At 37.9% G+C, this 21,301-nt stretch overlaps 1 protein-coding gene across 1 annotated transcript; it reads left to right on the forward strand.

Moving 5' to 3' along the window:
- Positions 1 to 1,517: 1,517 nt before the first annotated feature.
- Positions 1,518 to 6,190, forward strand: LOC143635187 (DExH-box ATP-dependent RNA helicase DExH7, chloroplastic-like). Its single transcript, XM_077103075.1, has 11 exons — positions 1,518 to 1,868; positions 3,391 to 3,474; positions 3,545 to 3,643; positions 3,732 to 3,872; positions 3,980 to 4,050; positions 4,171 to 4,240; positions 4,662 to 4,754; positions 4,852 to 5,064; positions 5,723 to 5,815; positions 5,934 to 6,056; positions 6,137 to 6,190. The coding sequence occupies exons 1-11, from the start codon at positions 1,518 to 1,520 to the stop codon at positions 6,188 to 6,190; spliced, it is 1,392 nt and encodes a 463-aa protein (XP_076959190.1).
- Positions 6,191 to 21,301: the final 15,111 nt, after the last annotated feature.

Consider the following 21,301-nt stretch of genomic DNA (forward strand, 5'->3'; position numbering starts at 1 on the left):
TCATTCGTTGTCTTTCTTGGTTACTCACGTGTTCAAAAAGGGTATCGGTGCTATAGCCCATCCCTTCACCGATACTTTACTAGTGCCGATGTCACCTTTCATGAGTCATGTCCTTACTTTCCCGAGTGTTCCACTCCTTTTTTGACCCGTTCCCGGAACTCGATATACCCACATCTCCCTTTCTCCCCACCATTCCTGTGTAGGTTCCCTCTACTGATCCGGTCTCTGCTGATTCTGATGACCCACCGACAGAACCTCCGCCATTACTTTTCACATATGCTAGGCGAGGTAAGAGTCAAATATCAGAGACGCTTGATTCACAATCAAGCCATAACCCCGGAATATCCTTGGAATATCCTCAGATCTTCCGCCTGCATCCGAGCAATCTACACCTCTCACTGATACATCCTTACCCGATCCTACACCTTTACCGGAAACTACCCTCGATGCATCTATCCGATATACCTATTTCTTTTCGCAAAGAACCACGAAAATGCACTCGTTACCCGATTCAGGATTATGTTGCCTACACTCACCTATCTCCTGAATCTCATGCCTATACTACTATCCTTGATTCCTACCCGATTCCCAGAAATGTGACGAGCGCTCTCGCTCACCCATGATGTCGCATGAAATTGGGGCTCTAAGGTCTAATCATACATGGGATCTTGAAGCACTTTCTAAAGGGAAGCGTATTGTTGGTTGTCGTTGGGTGTTCACAGTTAAACTACACCCGGATGGCTCCTTACACTGGTTAAAGGCTCGGTTGGTCGCCAAAGGGTATTCTCAGGCATATGGCATTGATTATGATGAAACTTTCTCGCCGGTTGCTAAAATGCAATCTGTCCGTATTTGTATCGCTCTTGCTGCCATTTATCATTGGCCGCTCCACTAGCTTGATGTCAAGAACGCCTTTTTTAAGGGTGTTCTTGAGGAGGAGGTATATATGGAGCAGCCACCGGGGTTCATTGTTGAGGATGAGGCCTCGAAAGTTTGCAGACTACGTCGTTCTCTATATGGTCTTAAACAGTCTCCCAGGGCATGGTTGGTTTGGTCGATTCTCTAGCGTTATGGGACAGTTTGGGATGACTCGTAGTGCCTACGATCACTCTGTTTTCTTTAGACACCAGAAAGGGAAAATGATTATTGTAGTTGTTTATGTGGATGACATTATAATCACAGGTGATGACGAGGTCGGGATCACCGAACTCTAACAGTTTCTTCAGTCTCAGTTTCAGGTCAGCGACTTAGGTCAATTGAGGTATTTTCTTGGCATAGATGTATCTCGCTCTCGACAAGGAATACTTCTCTCTTAATGAAAGTATGTCCTTGATATGTTGACTGAATGTGGCTTACTGGATTACAAACCAGTTGATACCTCAATGTTTCCTACAAAGAAACTCCTCCCAAAGGAAGGGGATCCAATGAAAGATCCTGAGACAGTTGGTTGGTAAACTTAATTATTTAACCGTCACACGACCCGATATTTCTTCACTGTAAGTGTTCTGAGCCTATTCATGGCTGAACCGTACACCGTTTACTGGGATGTTGCTCTTCGTGTTTTAAGATATCTCAAGGCCACCCCAGGCCTTGGCATCCTATATTCTGATCAGGGTCATTGTCGAGTGGGTGCTTTCACGGAAGGAGATAGTCGGATATCAGGTTTCTCAGACGCAGATTGGGCAGGTTGTCCAATTTCACGACGATCTACCATTGGATATTGTTTGTTCGTTGGAGGAAATCTTGTATCATGGAAAAGTAAGAAACAACACACGGTATCTAGATCGAGCGCTGAATCGGAGTATAGAGCTATGGCAGATGTAACATCAGAAATGACATGGATTCGTCGTCTTCTCATAGAACTTGGGGTTATTTCTAAAGACTTGATGTGATTATACTGTGATAATCAATAGATAGCCAAGAATCAAGTATTCCATGAAAGGACGAAACACATTGAGGTTGACTGCCACCTTATCAGAGACCGAGTAGTAGGCACACAAGCAAATCCTCCATCCATTCAACCAATTCATATCAAGACAAACTTACAACTTGCAGATCAATCAATCAATCAATCATGCCTAGTAAAATCCCACCGACAGCAAAGCTATAGGTAGGGTCTGGGGAGGGTGGGATGTAGGCACACCGTACCTCTATCCAAAGGAATAAAGAGGTGGCTTCCAGAGAGACCCTCGGCTCTAAGTACATGTGTATGAAGCAAAATAAAGGAAAATAAAGCAAAATAAAGGAAATCAAAGTTTAACAGTTATATAAAAACTACTACTAATTATAATAATATTAATAATAAGATCACAGTTTAACAGCTATATAAAAGCTAATAATAATTATAATAATAATAATAATAATATATGTAAGGGAAATACCATTATGGTATGTGGCCTAAATAAGTTAAGTCTAAGCCCTAAGGTATTCAATTCTCTCTAAAAATCCTTAACTTTAATTCTACTTCTCCACGAATTCCTATCCTCAACCATGTCCTCGGAGAGGTTTAGGTCTATCAAATCATGCCTAATCCTCTCATCCCAAGTCAATTTCGGTCGTCCTCTACCCCTCCTCCCCTCTATAGTAATGTTTTCTACGGATCTAACAGGATTCGTCGTCTGTCTTCTCTTTACATGTCCAAACCATCTCAATCTCCACTCTCTTATCTTGTCTGCTATGTTCGCCACCCCTAATCTCTCGCGAAACACAACGTTTCTTATTCGGTCTAGCCTTGTGTGCCCACTAAACCTTTTCGGAAAACTCAGATAGATTTTATTTGTAACAAGTTGGGCATGATTAACATCTATGCACCAACTTGAGGAGGAGTGTTAATTGTATTTATTAAGGTTTTAGCCCATGTAGTTGGTTAAAGCCCATGGGCCTATTATGGGTTGTAATTAGGGTTTTACTTGTGTATATATAGGTGTATCCCCCTTTGTAATATTCACACATTCAAGTAATAAACATCTCTTTCACTACAACACTCTTCTTTACAAATAACAATATAACTTATCATAATTAAATGTAAGAATACCTAATACACTCTTTTTTTGTTCGAAGCTTCCAGAGATGTTGCGGATGCCATTGGTGGAATTGTGTTTACAGATAAAATTACTTTCTCTCGGCCGTATAATGCCATTTTTACAAAAGGTAACTTAAATTTGCAATTTGTTTTTTTATTTCTCACTAATATATATATATATATATATATATATATATATATAATCTTAATTTATTTTGCTGTTAGGCCCTTGAACCTCCAACAGAAGAGGCAATTACTTCAGCAATCTCATTATTATACGAGGTATTGTGATTTCATATGATCTTGATTTTATTGTTTAATCAAATATTTATTGCATGTGATGTTTTTAATTTTGGAATGTGGTTCAGGTTGGTGCGGTTGAAGGTGATGAAGAATTAACACCTCTCGGGCATCATTTGGCAAAACTACCAGTCGATGTATTAATTGGAAAGGTTCACATCTGGTTTACATAATTGTACATAACTGTAAATTATGTGTTGTTAATGGTTTATTTCAATGCAGATGATGCTATATGGTGGAATATTTGGCTGCTTATCACCTATCTTATCCATCTCAGCATTTTTGAGCTATAAATCACCCTTCATATACCCAAAAGATGAGGTTTTTCCTTATTACTCAAAATTACGTATATTTTTTTTGTAGGAAATAAAATGCATTATGAAATAATAAATAAACGACTAAACTTTAGAGGCATGCTGTCGAGAGAGCAAAGCTGGCTCTATTAACTGATAAGTCAGGTGGTGCAAATGATGTGGATAATGCGGATCAACAGTCTGACCATTTGATTATGATGATTGCATACAAAAAGTGGGACAAAATTTTACGCGAGGTTAGTGTAATTTGGTTTTTAAGAATCCTGAACTATCAGTTTTCCAGTACTCGTTTCCGATCCAAAATTAAAGTTTTGTACTTACATTTGACACTTTCTTGTTCTAGAATGGATCAAATGCTGCAGAACGGTTCTGCAAATCTTATTTTTTAAGCAGCTCTGTTATGTACATGATAAGGTATGGCTATATTTATAAATAATTTATCTTTTTCTTCAAAGGAAAAGTGTATTGAGTATGTAATTAAATCAATAGAAATTATCAATTTAGACTCAGTAAATATATTCATTGACATGATAGGGACATGCGCGTGCAATTTGGAACATTGCTGGCGGACATTGGTCTTATTGAGCTCCCGAAAAATTATCAGGTAGCGATCAAAGTTCTCAACATGATTTATGAACATGTTAGAAGTGAAAGTTATGTATTATTGAGAGTTAGAACCTTTTATAGATGACAAGATGGTTGCTAGGTTATAGTAAAGATAAAGAGGTAAATACCTTTTAGTCTCTAGGTTTGACCCAAATAACCATTTTCGTTCGTTAGTTTACAATTGACTAAAAGGCCAAATTTTCTGTTAACTTTTTATTAAAAGGCCAAATTTAAACTGATGGACTAAAGGAGTTATTTGGATCAAACCACGTGGTCTAAAACCATATTTAACTCTAAAGATAAAGAAGATAAATATTATGGATTTTTAATAAAGGTGATTTAATTATATGCTTTTCAAAGAAACATGAAAATATTGCATATTTTATGGTTCTTAATAGTTGGTATTTTCTATCCATCAGATTGGGGGCAAATGGAAAGAGAAACTTGACAGTTGGTTTTCAGATACTTCACAAACATTCAATGTATATTCAAATCACTCATCAGTTGTGAAGGTAAGATTCGATAACCATGATCAGTGAATTATGAAAAAATAAGTTGAATGGTTTTTGAGGAAATAGACGTCTTTTAATCCAAAATATACATATGCAGGCATTGCTATGTGCTGGTTTATATCCCAATGTAGCTGCAACCGAACAAGGCATCTCAGAGAAAGCTCTAAATAGCCTTAGACAATCCATGGGCCCAACAATCGATGAATTGAATGTGTGGTTTGATGGAAGAAGGGTGGTCCACATTCATCCTTCGTCTGTTAATAGCAACTTGAAAACTTTTCAGCACCCGTTTCTTGTTTTCCTTGAAAAGGTATAACTTCAGTTCTTCTTTCTTCGTTTATTATTCCACGTAAAGTAATATACTTCTTTATATAAGGATTAATTACATATATATCCTTACAAACATGAAGATTTTCATATGTACAAAACCAAAGCTAAAAATATCATATATATGCCCAATTTTAATCAGTTTTTACTTAATGATTATTCTACCCGTTTTTGTTATATTTGCTTAAACCTTATTTATTATTTGGATTTATCGACGATAAAGCAAGTGAACCGAACAGTCATCTCTTCTTTGTTTTTCATAGGCAGATAATTGAACAATTTCGTATGTTCGAATTAGATAACCGAACTCGAACCAGATAATCGAACTACGCATGGTCGCCTGATATTTGAACGCAGCAATCTAATATTTTGATAAGTTATTGATATTGGGTAAAAATAAAGTAATTTTAATTTAAAAACGAGTAAAAAAATATTTAAGCAAAAAATGGATAAATAAAAAAGTTGAAGTTGAGCGTATTTGGAATTTTAAGGTTTAGAAAATTAAGGGCAAAATGGTCTTCTAGAAAACTGTTTTTAATGAATTGGGTATATTTGTTATGTTCCAAGTTTGTAGTGGCATAATATATGAATTGCCCCTCATAATATTTTAATTTTGTTCTATTTGGTGTTGATATCTATAGGTTGAGACAACAAAGGTGTTTCTTCGGGATACAACCGTCACTTCACCCTACGCTATTTTATTGTTTGGTGGTGCCATGAACATTCAACACCAGGTAGCCTTCTTCTTTGATTTTCTTAGGCTGAAATTGTCAATGATCCAACCGTTTATTATACCTTTAAGTGGTTTGCAATGGATTAAAGTTTCTAGTGGTGGGTTATTGTCTTTTGCAGACGGGTCTGGTAACCATAGATGGTTGGTTGAAAATGGCTGCACCGGCTCAAACCGCTGTCCTATTTAAGGAACTTAGACTAACTCTACATTCAATTTTGAAGGAGCTAATTAGGAAGCCACAGGTAACACTTAACTCGAGCTGCAAATCGGTCAACTGTTTGTTTGACCGAGCTTATAAACCTGTTTTTATCCTTTCTTGCAGACTGCAAACATAGCCGAAAATAATGTCATTCAGTCTATAGTACATTTCTATTAGAAGTAGATAAACCTAAAAGGTAATATGCTACAACGGGACAATTTTTAAAACCCATAGTTGCTATATCACAAGAGGCGCTGAAATATGTGGTGATGGTGGTGCTAAGCAGCGGCTACTCTGGTACTAGTTGAGCCTTCTATATCTGACAAACCAGGCCTTGGTGACCGGTAGGGTAGTGTCGTAATACCTGTAACCTGGGCAATCTCTGTAATTTTTATGATTTTTTATCATAACTTTTAACTTATAATGATAGTTCAACTATTCAACATATACAAAAATCTCTGTAATATGATATAGTAAAATATCATATTTGTTATTGTTGGTGGGGATGGTAATGGGTCGGGATTGAGGTGGATAACGGATTATAACAACTATTATTCAATATTTGATTATATCTGTATCCCATACATGTAATTAATTACCTGTTAACCTTTGTATCGGGATTTTAACAATTAAATTATTTATAATTATAATAAAGATATTTAAAACATAAAGTTACTTTGATAATATAAAACTATCATCTTCTAAGCAAAGGGAAAGATGATTAGCAAAGTGTCAGTTTTAAGGATTTCCATAAATATAAAACTATTATCGACTCTAACCATTAACCACTTTTTTGAACCCAAGTCCTGTTTCTCGTTATTCATTTCTTCAATTGTTTCTCTTTTGCTTAATCACCTTCTTCATATCATCAATACCCTTTTGACAATCCAAAATCTGTTGATCAAGAGACTCAAGTTCTTCAATCACCTTGCTTCTCTCCTTTATGACCTCATCCTCAGCTCTAGAGATGTTCAAAACGGTTTGGGACTAGGAACCGGAACCGGTTCCTAACCGGTTCCTATATTCAAAACCTCATTTTAAACCGGTTCCAGGCTCGAACCGGTTAGGGAACCGAACCGGTTCTCCCACCCTCGGACCCCTAACCTATCTAACCGGTTCTTACCGGTTCCTAAACCGGTTCCTGTACTGTAACCGGTTCCAACCGGTTACAGTGTAAAATTTTATTTTTTTTTTCGTTTTTCGTTTGCGATTTAGATTCTAAACTACGATTCATATTTGTATAACATGAAAAATAAAAAAAACAATTAACATAAAATTCATTTTATTTACTTTAAGAAGTTCAAAAAAAAAAGGTTACATGTTTTAAAATCTTCAAAAACAAACTAACAAAACATTAAACTTATAAATATAAAGTTGTGACATATTATTTCTAGAAAAGCCTTCTTGTTCGTCGTAATTATTGAGCGGCGACTTCTTCCTCGGAATTACTTGTAGAAATGCCTTCTTGTTCGTCGTGCACTCGAACATCAAGTGGTGTTTCATCTTCGAGAGTGGTTACGTGTTGAATACGATCGATTGAGTCCAAGTGATCCTTTAAGCAAATGCACATCTCCACCGACTCCGAATTTAGTCTTGTTCTTCTCACCGATATTACCCTGCCACTAAGAGAAAAAGCGGATTCCGAAGCTACCGTAGAAGCTTGGACGGTTAGTAAATCACGGGCCATGGTGGCAAGAATCGGAAACTCGGTTTCCTTTACCTTCCACCAAGCCAAAACATCAAAAGTGTCATATTCCTCTTCGGATAAACCGGTAGAGTAATCATTTGCACTATACCTTCCTAGTTCGCTTGAAGGGGTTTACCCCTTTGTTTTTTAGCCGTTACGTTGCGAACGGTGTTCATAAGGCTAATCATGGGATCTCGTACTCTAGTAGCACTTGAACTTGATGAAGACCCCCCCGGCATAGGCATGTGTATGTTTGACCCATATTTATTTAAATAAAAGTCATACATAAATTTAAAATTCAAGTTAAAATAATTTTTTGCCTCTGTTGAAAAGTTTGGGTCAACTTCATGCATATCTAAGGCTGAAAAAATTTCGTCTATCACACATTCAACCCCCGTAACATTTAACATTGGGTTTAAAGTGGCGGCGCAAGTAAAAACCGGTGGCAATTCAAGAAAGTATTTTTTTAATTTAAACTTCATTGGTAATATGATGTTTGAAAACATTGGACTTTTATTTTCAAATTCTTTAAGATTGTTAACCATTAAAAATAACTCCGAAAGAACCAAGGGACTTGTCGGATAATACGTTCCCGATAGTTTCGTAGTTGATGTTTTAAAAACTTCAAAAAAAGTCGATAAGTCATTGATAATTTTCCATTTCTCATTTGAAAAGGGGATTGCCAAATCATTCTCGGCAAAACTAGAATGAAACATTTGTAAAGTTTCTCTTTGTTCCAAAGCACTTTGAAACATTATGCAAGTGGAATTCCATCGATGAGGTACATCCCAATTAGCTCCCAAAGCTTTTCTTCCCGTATCTTTACAAAATTTTCTATATTCCATTTGTCTTTTTTTACTTTTCTTAAAAACTTCATGTATCATTAGTCTAAAATCGTTTATAACCGATGTAACCTCATCCGAAGCAAGTCCGTCTTGCACGATTAAATTAATGATATGTGCAACACACCTTGAGTGAAAAAATACACTATTGCAAATCGGCGTATATTTTAATTTTAATTTATCAACCGCCGATGTATTATTCGACGCGTTATCAAATGCCATTGAAAATATTTTATTTTCTAGTTTATAAGTTTTTATAACATAATCTAAAATTTCAAAAAAATTATCTCCCGTATGTGGATACTCAAAGAGTTCGAAAGCAATGGTGCGTTTCATCATTTCCCACGATGACCGGTCTACCCAATGAGCGGTGACACAAAGATAAGATTCGGGTAGACCATGTGGAGCAGACCAAACATCACTAGTTAAGTTTATTCCCATATTTATATTTTCAAAATATGCAATTAGTACCTCTTTGGCCTTCTTCCACAATTTTAAACAATAACGTTTAAGAGTATGACGACTTACGTGAGTGTATTGTGGTTGAAGCGTATCTCGAATCATGGCGGTTAAGCGAGGGTTGTCGAAGTGGCTAAACGGCAAAGCTTCTTGAATCACAAACTTCGCCATACGATCTTGAACTCGATCAATTTGGTATGTAAATATTCCACCTTCACTATCCATTTGCGTTTGTTGCGAATCGACGTTCTTTTTCAACGCCTTGCAATACGGTTTTTCGATGTGTTTCTTCAAATTTGAATTCGAAAGTGGGTTTAAATAAACCCCACAAAACTTGCACCGAGCCTTCAATGAATGGTCACTCAATTCAACCAAATCCCAATTGCACCAAATCTCTTGATTATGATTATGAGGTACAATACGAACGAAACTTGGTTCGGCGTTGGAACCTTGACCAACCGATGATTGTGAGGCAGCCATAACAACAAATATGAATATAGAAGAAGAGAAAACAAGAGATTAGAGAACTCAAAACGTTGTAATAGCGTTTTTTTGTATTTTTTTGCGTTCGGGTTTGCGTTTTGAGTGTTGTGATGAACCCATGACACTAAATACCTATTTATACTAGTAGTGGGGTGCTTAGGGGAGCCAAAAAAACGGCTATTTTTGACCCCAATGGTCAAAAAACGGCCAAAAAACGATTTCCAACGGCTATACTCGATCCAACGGCTAGAACCGGTTAGGAACCGGTTCCGGATGGAACCGGTTAGGAGCCGGTTCCGGTTCCTACCCGCCCCCACTCAGAAATGCAAGAACCGGTCACGGATCATCGGGTTGAATCAGATAGGGTCCGGTTCCTACAAAAAACGGGTAGGAACCGGTTCGGTTCCGGTTCGGGTCCACCGGTTCGGTTCCAGGAACCGGTTTATTTGATCATCTCTACTCAGCTCCCATCAATACGAAAACCGGGTGTGGGTGACGTAAGCAACCGTAATTATTGAAGAAATTAACTTTGGACTGATCTCTCCATCAGAGCGGTTCGATCTTCCATAAACTTAAACTCGTAAGCTGTGGGTAACGTAAGCGACCGTAATTGTTTCATCCACCGCCATTACCGCTTTGAATGGGCAGTAATCTTTTTGATGTTTAGCACACACACCGCTTAGGTTGGCCATTGAAGATGTGAGAATATGAATATATATATATATATATATATATATATATAGTGATTGATTGATATATATATATATATATATATATATATATATAAAAGAGTTCAAATAAAAAACAAGTGTTTTGTGAGAAGTGTGAGAAGAGCTTTAAAATAAAACAAACCACCTAAATATGACACTATACAATGTAAATATGAAACAATACAATTATTTAGAAACTACCAATCTTAACCACTAGATCATAGATCCAAGGGCCTAGATCTATTCTTATTCTTCTCACAAAAATATTGTTTTTTACATTAACCCTACCCTATATATATATATATAGGGTTTGGATCAAATACAAATGAAATTAACGTGCTAAACGTGAGAATCAAGTAGAGTAATTATTTATTTCCATCATAGAGTAATTATCATATAGTAATTACATAATTACTCTACTTGTATATATAATTACTCTACTTGATTCTCACGTTTAACACGTTAATTTCATTTGTACGTTAACCTTCCCCTATATATATATATAAATATGGGATGGATCTTGCGGGAAGTGATATTACAGCGAGAAGTGCGAGAACCGAATGTATAACTCCATTAATCCCTAAGTTCACTCCCATTCATATGATGTTAGTTATTTTTATTTGTACGTTAACCCTCCCCTATATATATATATATATATATATATATATGGGATGGATCCTGCGAGAAGTGATATTACAGCGAGAAGTGCGAGAACTGAATGTATAACTCCATTAATCCTTAAGTTCACTCCCATTCATATGATGTTACATACATATATGTAGATTGGTTGTATTTATGTCTTAATTACACATTCAAATCGGCCTACAAACATATAAATGTATCGAGCCACATTCAAACCTGTGTACCTACACACATACAAACATACATACACATATACAAACATAGGTACACATATACAATCATTCGTACCTACACACATACATATGCACCTACACAACGCACCTACACATAAGAAAGGAAGTGAAATTAGGGATTAATGGAGTTACACCTTCACTTCTCGCATTTCTCACTGTAACAAAACTTCTGAAATAAACCAATACCTATATATATATATATATATAGAAAGAGAGAGAGAGAGAGAGAGAGAGAGAGAGAGGATGGTTCAAGAGATAAATGAAATTACTGCGAGAAATGAATATGAGCCACTAGTTTATTTTAGGTTTTAAAAGCTTTAAGATTAATTAAGAAACTATAGATGCATCTCTCTCTTCAATTAATATATCTATTAAATTAATATAAATAATCAAATTACTATAATTAAAAAATATTAAGAATTCATTTATTCTCTATCCAAATATTTATCCTACACAAGTACAATTTATTTATACGTTAAAATTTCTTTCTATCCAAATTTCATCCAACTCAATATATAAATATCCATCAAAACGTAGTTACATTGTGATAAATAATATAAAAAACTATTTTACATGTGTTAGCATTAAATATCAACAAAAAATATACAACATACACAAAAATATATAGCTTACACTTGTTCTGAGAATAAAAAAATATATAATATAACAACACAAATTCATCATCAATAAAATATACACGGACACGAAAACATATAACCTACACATGAAAACTTTATCCTACATAAATACAATTTATTCATACATTAAAAAAAATTTCTATTTAAAACCATTCTTCCAACTCAACTTATCAATATACATCAACACGTAGTTACATTGTGATGAATAATACCAAAACCTATCTTACATATTTTTGCATTAAATGTGAAATATACAACCTACACAATAACATATAACCCACACTTGTTCTAAGAATAAGAAAACATAACCTACACATGAAAAACATATAACCTACACACGTGTAGGATATGTGTGTATTTGTGTAGTTTATATAATTGTTGATGTCGAGTTTAATATGTAAGTTGTATGTTTTTTTTGTATATTGTACGTTTTTATTGCTCAAAACAAGTGTAGGTTATATAATTTTTTGTAGGTTGTATATTAATTGTTTATATTTAATGGACACATTTGTATGACATTTTTATTATTATTTATGAAAACTAAATTAGTGTTTTTATCTTTTTAATTATTTTAGTTAAATTATGTTGATATATTAATTAGAGAGAGATTTATTATGGTTATATTAGTTGTATTAATTGGAGAAACAGTGTGCATTTATTGTTACATTTATATATTTTTCATTTATATTTAAACTTTTAAAACCTAAAATAAAACTAGTGTCTCATATTCATTTCTCGCATTTCTCGCAGTAATTTCATTTCTTTCTTGAACTTAAACACACACATATATATATATATATAATAGAAGTGGAGTGTGTCTAAGAAGTGTAAGAAGTAGTATGGTGCGTTAGATATGTTGATCTGATTGTGGATATGGAAAGTGTGTTTATTGTTCGGTGTGTTTATTGTGCGGTGAGTTTTATTTATAACACTTTCTACACTTCTTATGAAAAGTCTACTTATTATAACCTTGTTCTCTCTATATATAGGGGTGAGTTCATTTGGGAACTCCAAAAAAGTGGGGAACTAGGGGTATATTTGTCCACTTCCTTTCTTTTATTTCTTACGCCAAGTCAATAATTCCAGAAAGCCTGTCCACTAGATTGATCGTTTCCACCATCACGGCCTTCGTCGAGATGCCTTCTCATTCTCCTTCTCCCATGAAGGACATGGATATTGAAGAAGAACATGTGGAGATTACTCAAGAACATGATGAAGCTGTTAGTGATCGTCCACCTACACCGTCACATTGAATCTTCCAGGAACCTTCTATTGGTCAACATGTTGATATTTCTGCCGGTGGTGGTGCCGGAAGTGGAGTGGAAGTAGTGGTCATGGTGATGGTGGTGGTGGCGGGGGGGGGGGGTTGTTTCTTCTTTGGTCCTCATTCCCGTGACGATAGAAAGTTTTATGTTCCATTTTGGGGTCTTACTCCCCAATCTCGATTTCAAGATCTTGGTGTTTGCCTTTATGAGTATCAAAGTGATCGTGCTCGGGATAACCTATATGATTATTATATCTGTGGAACCTGTCAGTCACTCTCTCCGACTCATGAAATAGTTCGCTAGTGGATGGCCATGAAATATGATTGGGCTGATTTGAATATTGAGCGTGAGAGACTGTTGAAGGATGCTGAGGAGCACTACAGGTAGGCTCGCACCGCTGAATGGAATCTAGCCACTACTCGCCAGAAATTGGCATATCGCATAGTGAAGTTGTTAAATGTTGGGAGGATTCTTGTCAGCGCAAGAATGCGAAGTTGTTGGGTGCCCAGGAGAGAGCTCAGAAGGTGGAAGCCGAGCTGGAAGTTTCCAATGCCGCTCTTGCTGCTTTACGAGAGCAAGTAGCGGCTCATGATGGTGTGTTGAAGGAGAAAGACTCTTTCTTTTCAGACCTCACCCAGTCTTTGACTGGCCGGGATGGGGTCATTCAAGAGAAAGATGAAGAGCTTGCTCGTCTGCGGGCTGAGCTTGATGGGTTGAAAACGGGTGCGGCCACTAAGGATGGGCAAATCGAGAAGCTTGCCAATGAAAATGCGATTCTTCTAACTGTTGGGGATGGTCAAGCGGATGAGCTCCGCATGAGTGACCTCACTGTCTAGACCCTGCATGCTGGTCAGAAGTGGCTTATGGCCGACTTAGAACCTGAGGTATGACTTCTACATGATATATATTTTAACATGTTCCCCTATACTCGTTAACTCTTTTGCTTTTTGTTCAAATTGTTGAGCGGATCAAGGATAGTCCTGAACGACTGACTGCGTCACAGAGCTCTTGGCCATTGCGCGTGAATCTGGACGCAAAGCTGGTTATGATGAGGCTCATCACTCGCCTGATCTGCAAGTGAAGTATAACAGCTTTCCATTTGGTGTGGTCAAGACTGCCGCCAAGCTAGCCGAGAGACCTGTTGGGTTTGATCGACTGAATGCTGCTTTGACTGGGCTTGGCAGGTATTCAGGTGGCGGTTATGATGGCAATGGCAGTGATTATGATGATGAGGAAGATCATGAAGACGAGGAGATGGTGGATTATGACTGAGGTCATAATGTTTGTTTAGTTTTATTTTTTGTTGGATGTGATCTTGTGATGACTAACAGCTAGACTCTTTGGATGTGAACTCTGATGTTCCGCTGGTTTCTGTATTTTGTAATCCTTTTACCGTTTAGTTCCGCCTCAATGTTAATAAACAAATCCGTTTAGTTTATTTTGTCTAATCTTTTCATGTTTGCTTTAAAAGTTATGCGCTTGTTTATAAATGTCATAAGAATATGCTTGAAAAGATAATTAATAAGAAAGGATTTTATTAACCCAAAAGAAAAATGGCCTTTGGCCCATTTGATACATATATTTTAAAGATAACATGTTCTCAGCTGTGTCGCGTTCTATGTTCTCGGGATTGGTGACCCGTCCATTTTTTCTAAGGAATAAGCCCATTTGCCCAGCATCTGGGAGATTATGTAAGGGCTTTCCTATTTGGGTGCTAGCTTTCTTGGGGGTTCCGTGTTGAATGCTTCTCTAAATCGGAACACGTACTCCCCAATTTTGATGGTGCTTGTTTTGACTCTGCTGCTATAATACTTCTCGAGTTGGCGCTTGTATTTTTCTTCTTTAATCGATGCCAATGCTCTTCTTTCTTCTAGCAAGTCCAAATTCAAGCGTAGTTTTGCAACATTGTCTTCTTCGACTAACAATACCCATGCGGATGCGCTTGTATCATTGCTCCGGTTTCATATGTGAGGCTGAACGGGGTTTCTTCGTGGCTTCTCCTTTTTAGGGTTCTGTATGCCCACAAAATGTGTGACAGGTCGTCTACCCATTCGTTCCGTTTCAGCCCTAACCTAGGCTTGATTCCTTCTAAAATGGTATGGTTGGCTCATTCTACTTGGTCGTTACCCTGCGGATGTGCTACCGATATGAATACTTGTTTTATTTGTAGTTCCGCGAGCCATTCTTGAAGATTCTTATCTACAAACTGGGTACCGTTATCATTGACCATCGTTTGGGGTAGCCCGAAACAACATATGATGAATTCCCAAATGAAATTTTTTATGGTGACATTGCTAATGGATGCCAAGGGTTTGTCTTCGACCCACTTTGTGAAGTAATGATTGCGACTACTAAAAATGTCGCTCTTCCTGATGCTTCGGGGAATGGACCCATGATATCAATGGCCCATTTCTGGAATAACCATGCGGAAGAGACTGGGATCAGATCGTTCTTGGGTCGTAAAGTGTTGGGTTCATGTCGTTGGCACGAGTCACATTTTTGCAGCTCTTTCACGGCATCCATGAGCATGTCGGCCAGTAATAGCTGGCGTTAATGATCTTTGCCACGACCATTCTTGTCCTGCGTGCAATCCACAAATCCCCTCATGGATTGCCCGGATCAGATAACTGGAATCTTCCACATCCATGCAGCGGAGCAGCGAGCCTAGGAATGACCTTCTATATAGAATCCCATATCTGATCTGGTATTGTAAGGCTTTGTGCCTCACTTTTTGGGCTTCTGCCTTTTGCTGAAGCAAGATTCCCTCCACGAGGCATGCTTTAACAGTTTAACGGGGTTCATCCATGATTCTTCTGGAGTTTGTGTAATGCATACTTTTCTCGGTGGTACTGATGGTTCCGCCAAGGTTTCAACTCTGACTTCTTTTGCTAGATGCTCAAAGCTTGTGGCTGCCAATTTGCTCAACACGTCTGTGGATTTGTTCTCATTTTTTTAATATGTTTTACGTTGCATGACTTGAATTTTTGGATCAGTTGTCTGGCTTGCTCTAGGTATGATTCCATGACTTCATCTTTTTCTTCATATGAGCCATTGACTTGGTTGGCTATAAGCATTGAGTTGACGTGTGCTTCGACATGTTGTGCTCCAGGTTTGTTAGCTTTGCGTAACCCAACCAAGAATGCTTCATACTTCGTTTCGTTGTTTGTACTCTTGAAATCTAGGCGGGTGGCATATGTGAACTCTTGCTTACTCGGGCTTACTAATTTCAAGCCAGCCCTGACCTTCGTCATTGGACGCTCCATCTGTGAATAACATCCATTCTTCATTCTCTTCCACAATTACGGTTGATTATTCTTTTACCCTGTACTCGTCATCTTTATCGGTTGGCACTTCCGCGATGAAGTCCTCCAATACCTGACCTTTGATTGTTGGTCTAGGTTTGTACTGGAGGGTGTGTTCTCTTAGCTCAAAAGCCCATTTTATCAGCCAACCTGAGATTTCTGGTTTGCAGAGCACATTTTGGATTTTGTAATTTGTCAACACGCTGACTGGATGGCCATGGAAATATCTGCGGAGGCGCCTTGATGCGTATACCAATGCTAAGACCAACTTTTCCATTGTGGAGTACCTTGTTTCCGCGTCTGTAAGAGTCCTGCTAACTTAGTAGATCGGTGTTTGGACTTTATCTCGATCTACTAGTAGCACAGCTCCAACTGCCTTGGTTGATGCAGATAAGTACATGATTAATTCTTCACCTCTCCCCGGGGTGGTCAAAGTTGGTAACTCGATCAGACATTTCTTCACCTCATGGAAAGCTTGTTCCACCTCTGGTGTCCATCAGAATTGTGATTTCTTCTGGCAATTGCTCAATGTTGACACAGATGGGAATGATTTGGTGGCGTGGTTTGCTAGGAATTTGTTCATTGCCACAAACACTCCGTTCAGGGTTTGGACTTCTTTCTGCGAATTTGGAGAGGGCATGCGGGAGATTGATTGCACCTTTTCGTGGTTAGCTTTGAATCCGTTTTTTTGTCACAATGGCCTCGAAGAACTTACTCTCTTCCATCCCGAAGGAACATTTGCTTGGGTTCAATTTCTTGCTCATCTTTCGCAACTTTTGAAAAGTGTATTCGATGTCTTGAAGCATTTGATCTTATTTCAGGCTTTAAATTACCAAGTCATCATTGTATACTTTGAGATTGTTCCCAATCTGCTCACTGAAATGCTTGTTCTTCAGGCGTTGATAAGTAGCTCATGGGTTCTTCAATCTAAAGGGAATCATTATATAACAGAATGTGCCTTTGTCTGTGCGGAAGGCTGTCTTATCTTGATCTTTCTTTGCCATATGAATTTGATGGTACCCCTTGTATGCATTTGAAAAATATTTGAAACGTTATGGAGCCACTGCGTCCACTTTTAAGTCTATTTCAGGCAGTGGGTAGCAATATTTGGGGCATGCTTTGTTTATATACTTATAATCAATACACACTCGCCACGCCCCTTTGCTTTTTGGTACCATTGCTCGGTTTACTACCCATGTTTGGTACCATATTTCCCTTATGATTCCTGCCTTCATCAACTCGTTTACTTGATTGTTTTTTGCATTTGTTTGCTCGGGACCATTTTTCCGTCTTTTTTGAACGACTGGTGTGAACGCCGGGTTGACTTACAAGGTGTGTTCCACTATTCTTCACGGAACTCCTACCATGTCAGTCGACTGCCATGCGAACGCGTCTATATTTTTCAGCAATAAATGTTTCAAGTGTGAATTCACACTGCTGGACAGGGTAGGTCCGATGGTGATGGTTTGATCTGGGAACTTGGCATTCAACATCCACTTCTTTGGTTCCTTGTTACTGACCGTTTTCTGTGCTATCGGGGGTTTCTACCCTTCCGCGACCAGGCAATATTTGTTTGGCTTTACTAGTGCTATCCCCGTTGGTGTGGGGATGCCCATTATGCCATGTGTGGTGGATGGGTTCGCATTAAAATCCCCTATCGCTTCTCTTCCCAGAAGCACATCATGCTTGCACTTTACTGGCAATACCAAAAATTCTACCTCTTCAATCCTTGAATGTTTACAGTCACTTAATGTTACTGGGAATTTCAGTTTCCCAACGGATGTGTGACTTCAGTTGAGAACCCAGACATAGGCGCGTTGACCGGTTCTAACCTTACTTTATCTTCCGCGTCGAGTTGATCGAAACATGGTACATTATGTCCGAAACACTGCCTTGGTCTATGAAGACGTAATAGCTTAATGCCATATCAACGCAATGATTATTAATGGTTGTTTCAAGCATGGACCTCCCTTGATCCGCGGAAAGAAGACATGCTCTTCTTTCCGGGCTTCACTACTTGGTGTTTGCCCTTTTGCCTCTTGGTGCCTTCTGCCTTGTATCATATGTGTGTTCAGATTTTTTGTCTGTTTTCTTGGAGGACCTTCGTCCTTGCCTACCCCTTGATTTCTGGCGTGTTTCCTGGCCTCTAGGACCAAATGTTCGAGCTTCCCGGACTTCACTGCGTTTTCAATCTCGTTGTTTAAGTTTGTGCAGTTATCTGTGTTATGCCCAATGTCTTCATGGAACTTGCAATATTTTGATTTATCCAGATATTTTCTCTTGAAGATTGGTTTGGGTGTCCGGAAGTCTACGTTTTCTGTTGCCAAGATCTGAGATGGGTTTTTTCCAACGGAGTCCATTCTCTATATTTGTACGCGCGGTTTCGATCATATTGTCTTTTCCCTATCAACGTTTTGTGACTGGGGGTGCTAATGTTTCTGCCGAGGGCTGGATTCTAGACCATATCGACCTCTTATCTCTTTTGTTACCTTTGTATCATTTGGGTTCACTATTGGTATCATTCCGGGAATATCCCCTTCCATCCAAGGATTTTTCGGTATCTTCGCAAACTTTGGTTGCTGGCATTAGGTCATCCCATGACATTGGCATGTCGTCTCGGCTTGATATGCATCGGATAAGGTCGTCACTCCACACTCCATGGCGGAAGCCGACCCTCATCATATATGCACTTAATCCTTCTATCTTGAGGCCTTCCGTGTTATATCGTGTGATGAAATCTTCAATGGACTCGCTATCCCGACGGACAGTTAGTATGTCACACGTGTGTCTCCGCTGTTGACTAAAGTGTTGGGAAAACTTTGTGATCAAGTCTTCAAAGCTTGTGATTCGACCTTCCAGAAGTCTTTCAAACCATTCTCTGGCTTCTCCATGAAGGGTCAGGGAAAACATGTGACAAGAAACGGGCAGTGTCCAACCCACCACTCCTCTGGCTGCTATAAAGTTTTGTAAGTGATCGCTTGGGTTTGACATTGTTTTGGTCAATGTTCCGGAATGAAGAGAATAAGAAGGAAACCAGGTTTTATCTTTGATCCCTAGTTTGTTAATTATTTTTAACTTCAACCCCTATTTGCGTCTTTTCATCTGATTTTTGCAGAATTTGAATTTTAAATGCAATTTAACAGCTGTAATCTTATCACCAACTGCCAAATTAGGGGCAATTGTTAGGTCACAAATAATCAAGTACTGAGAATATGTTATTCTTGAAGACGTGTCTGGATCAATTATCCTTCTAAAGAGTTCCAGAGTTATGTCAGGATCAAGGATCCTCAGTAATTGGTATTACTAACGATTGTTTCTTATGTGTAGGTTAATATTTGATAGGTATAACGGCTATAGGACCTGGTCTACCTAATATTTCGCTACAAGACTCCTTTAGCACGTGGTCAAAAGGCATGGACTAAGCTAGTGGGAGAGTGGCGGATTTATAGGAAATCTTGTTGTAGATATTTTTCTATTTATTGATCTTATATAAATAAGAATATAAAATGATATATAATAGAAGACCTTTTTGGAAGATAGATTCTATATATGTCCAATCCCCAGTGGTGGTGGGACCAACCAAGACGTATGTCGTCCAACCCAACCTTAGACTCTTTCTTCCCGACCTATTTGACTGTCTGGCTGCAGTTATAGTTATTTAGGTAGTATCTCGAGATTGAAGAGATCGAATTCCTCCGGGGAACACACGAAACAAAGATATGAACTAGGTAAATAGAAATGGAAAAGAGATGTTTCCAATTCATAAATGAGAAACTTTTTCTACATCCATATGATCTACTAAAGTAGATCAGTATTGCCCATATAATAATTGAGACGGTATTTTGTAAATACGTAATTATCTTGAATAGATTAACCATTTCTTTATTTTCTGATCGCCTGAGAAAAGAAAGATCTTGTTGTTTCTTCAACAATTTCTGATCTTTAGTGGACCTCTCAGTAGGATTCGAACCTAGATGAAGTTCTGACCATCTGTCAGAGAAAAAAGAACGAACGGATCTTGTAGGATTCCCAATAAATTTCTTCGATTTCTTCCGGATGCATATGATTAATCATCTGCCTCTCACGTTCCGTGAATGGTCGGGACATTTTTGGGTCATGTTATCAACGCCCCGACTAAACCTATTGATGGAAGAGGTGAAATTTCATCTTCTGAATAAAGGTTAATTGAATCACTCGCTCCGAGGATTATTTCTCGACGTTCTGTATATGAGCCTCTTCAAACAGGGCTTATTGCTATTGATTCAATGATTCCCATAGGACGTGGTCAACGAGAATTAATTATTGGGGATAGACAGACCAGTAAAACAGCAGTAACAACATATACAATTCTAAATCAACAAGGCCAAAATGTAATATGACGGATTAGTCGACATTTTTCACAAATTTTATAAACAGAAGCTCTTATTTTCATATATGCCACTCCTTACTTTAATTTTGAATCCATTTCTTGGACGAAAATACGTTTCTTGAAATTTTCGATTTCAAATCGTATTTCCGCGAAAAAAATAGTGAAAACACCTAATCTTTCGAATCTTTGTTGCGGAGTCGATAAATTATATGACCTCTGGTTGAATCATAACGACTTACTTCAATTTTGACTCTGTCTCCTGGCAATATTCTTATAAAACTACGTCGGATATTTCCTGAAACATAACCTAGAATAATATCTTCATTATATAAACGAACCCGGAGGATGCCGTTGGGAAGCGATTCAGTAATTAAACCTTCATGAAACCATTTTTGTTCTTTCATTCCAGGTAAAACCTCCTTGAAGTATCAACTAGTGGAGGAAGAACCCTCGAGAAACGAAAGAAGACTTCCATCTCCAAATTTAACTCAGATGTAGCTCCCTTCTTTTTGGGTGTGAAGCAGTGTCAAACCAAAATACCCAACAAGCATTAGCTCTCACTGAAAAGGAGGTGATCTAGCCGCACCTTCCAGTATGACTACCTTGTTACGACTTCACGCCAGTTCCAGTTTTAATTTACCAGCTACTTTTTTCATAG

This window comes from Bidens hawaiensis, unplaced genomic scaffold, assembly GCF_021521415.1.
Source record: "Bidens hawaiensis isolate Kalapana, Puna unplaced genomic scaffold, B.hawaiensis_p1.1 tig00000536_1, whole genome shotgun sequence".
Classification (NCBI taxonomy): Eukaryota; Viridiplantae; Streptophyta; class Magnoliopsida; order Asterales; family Asteraceae; genus Bidens; species Bidens hawaiensis.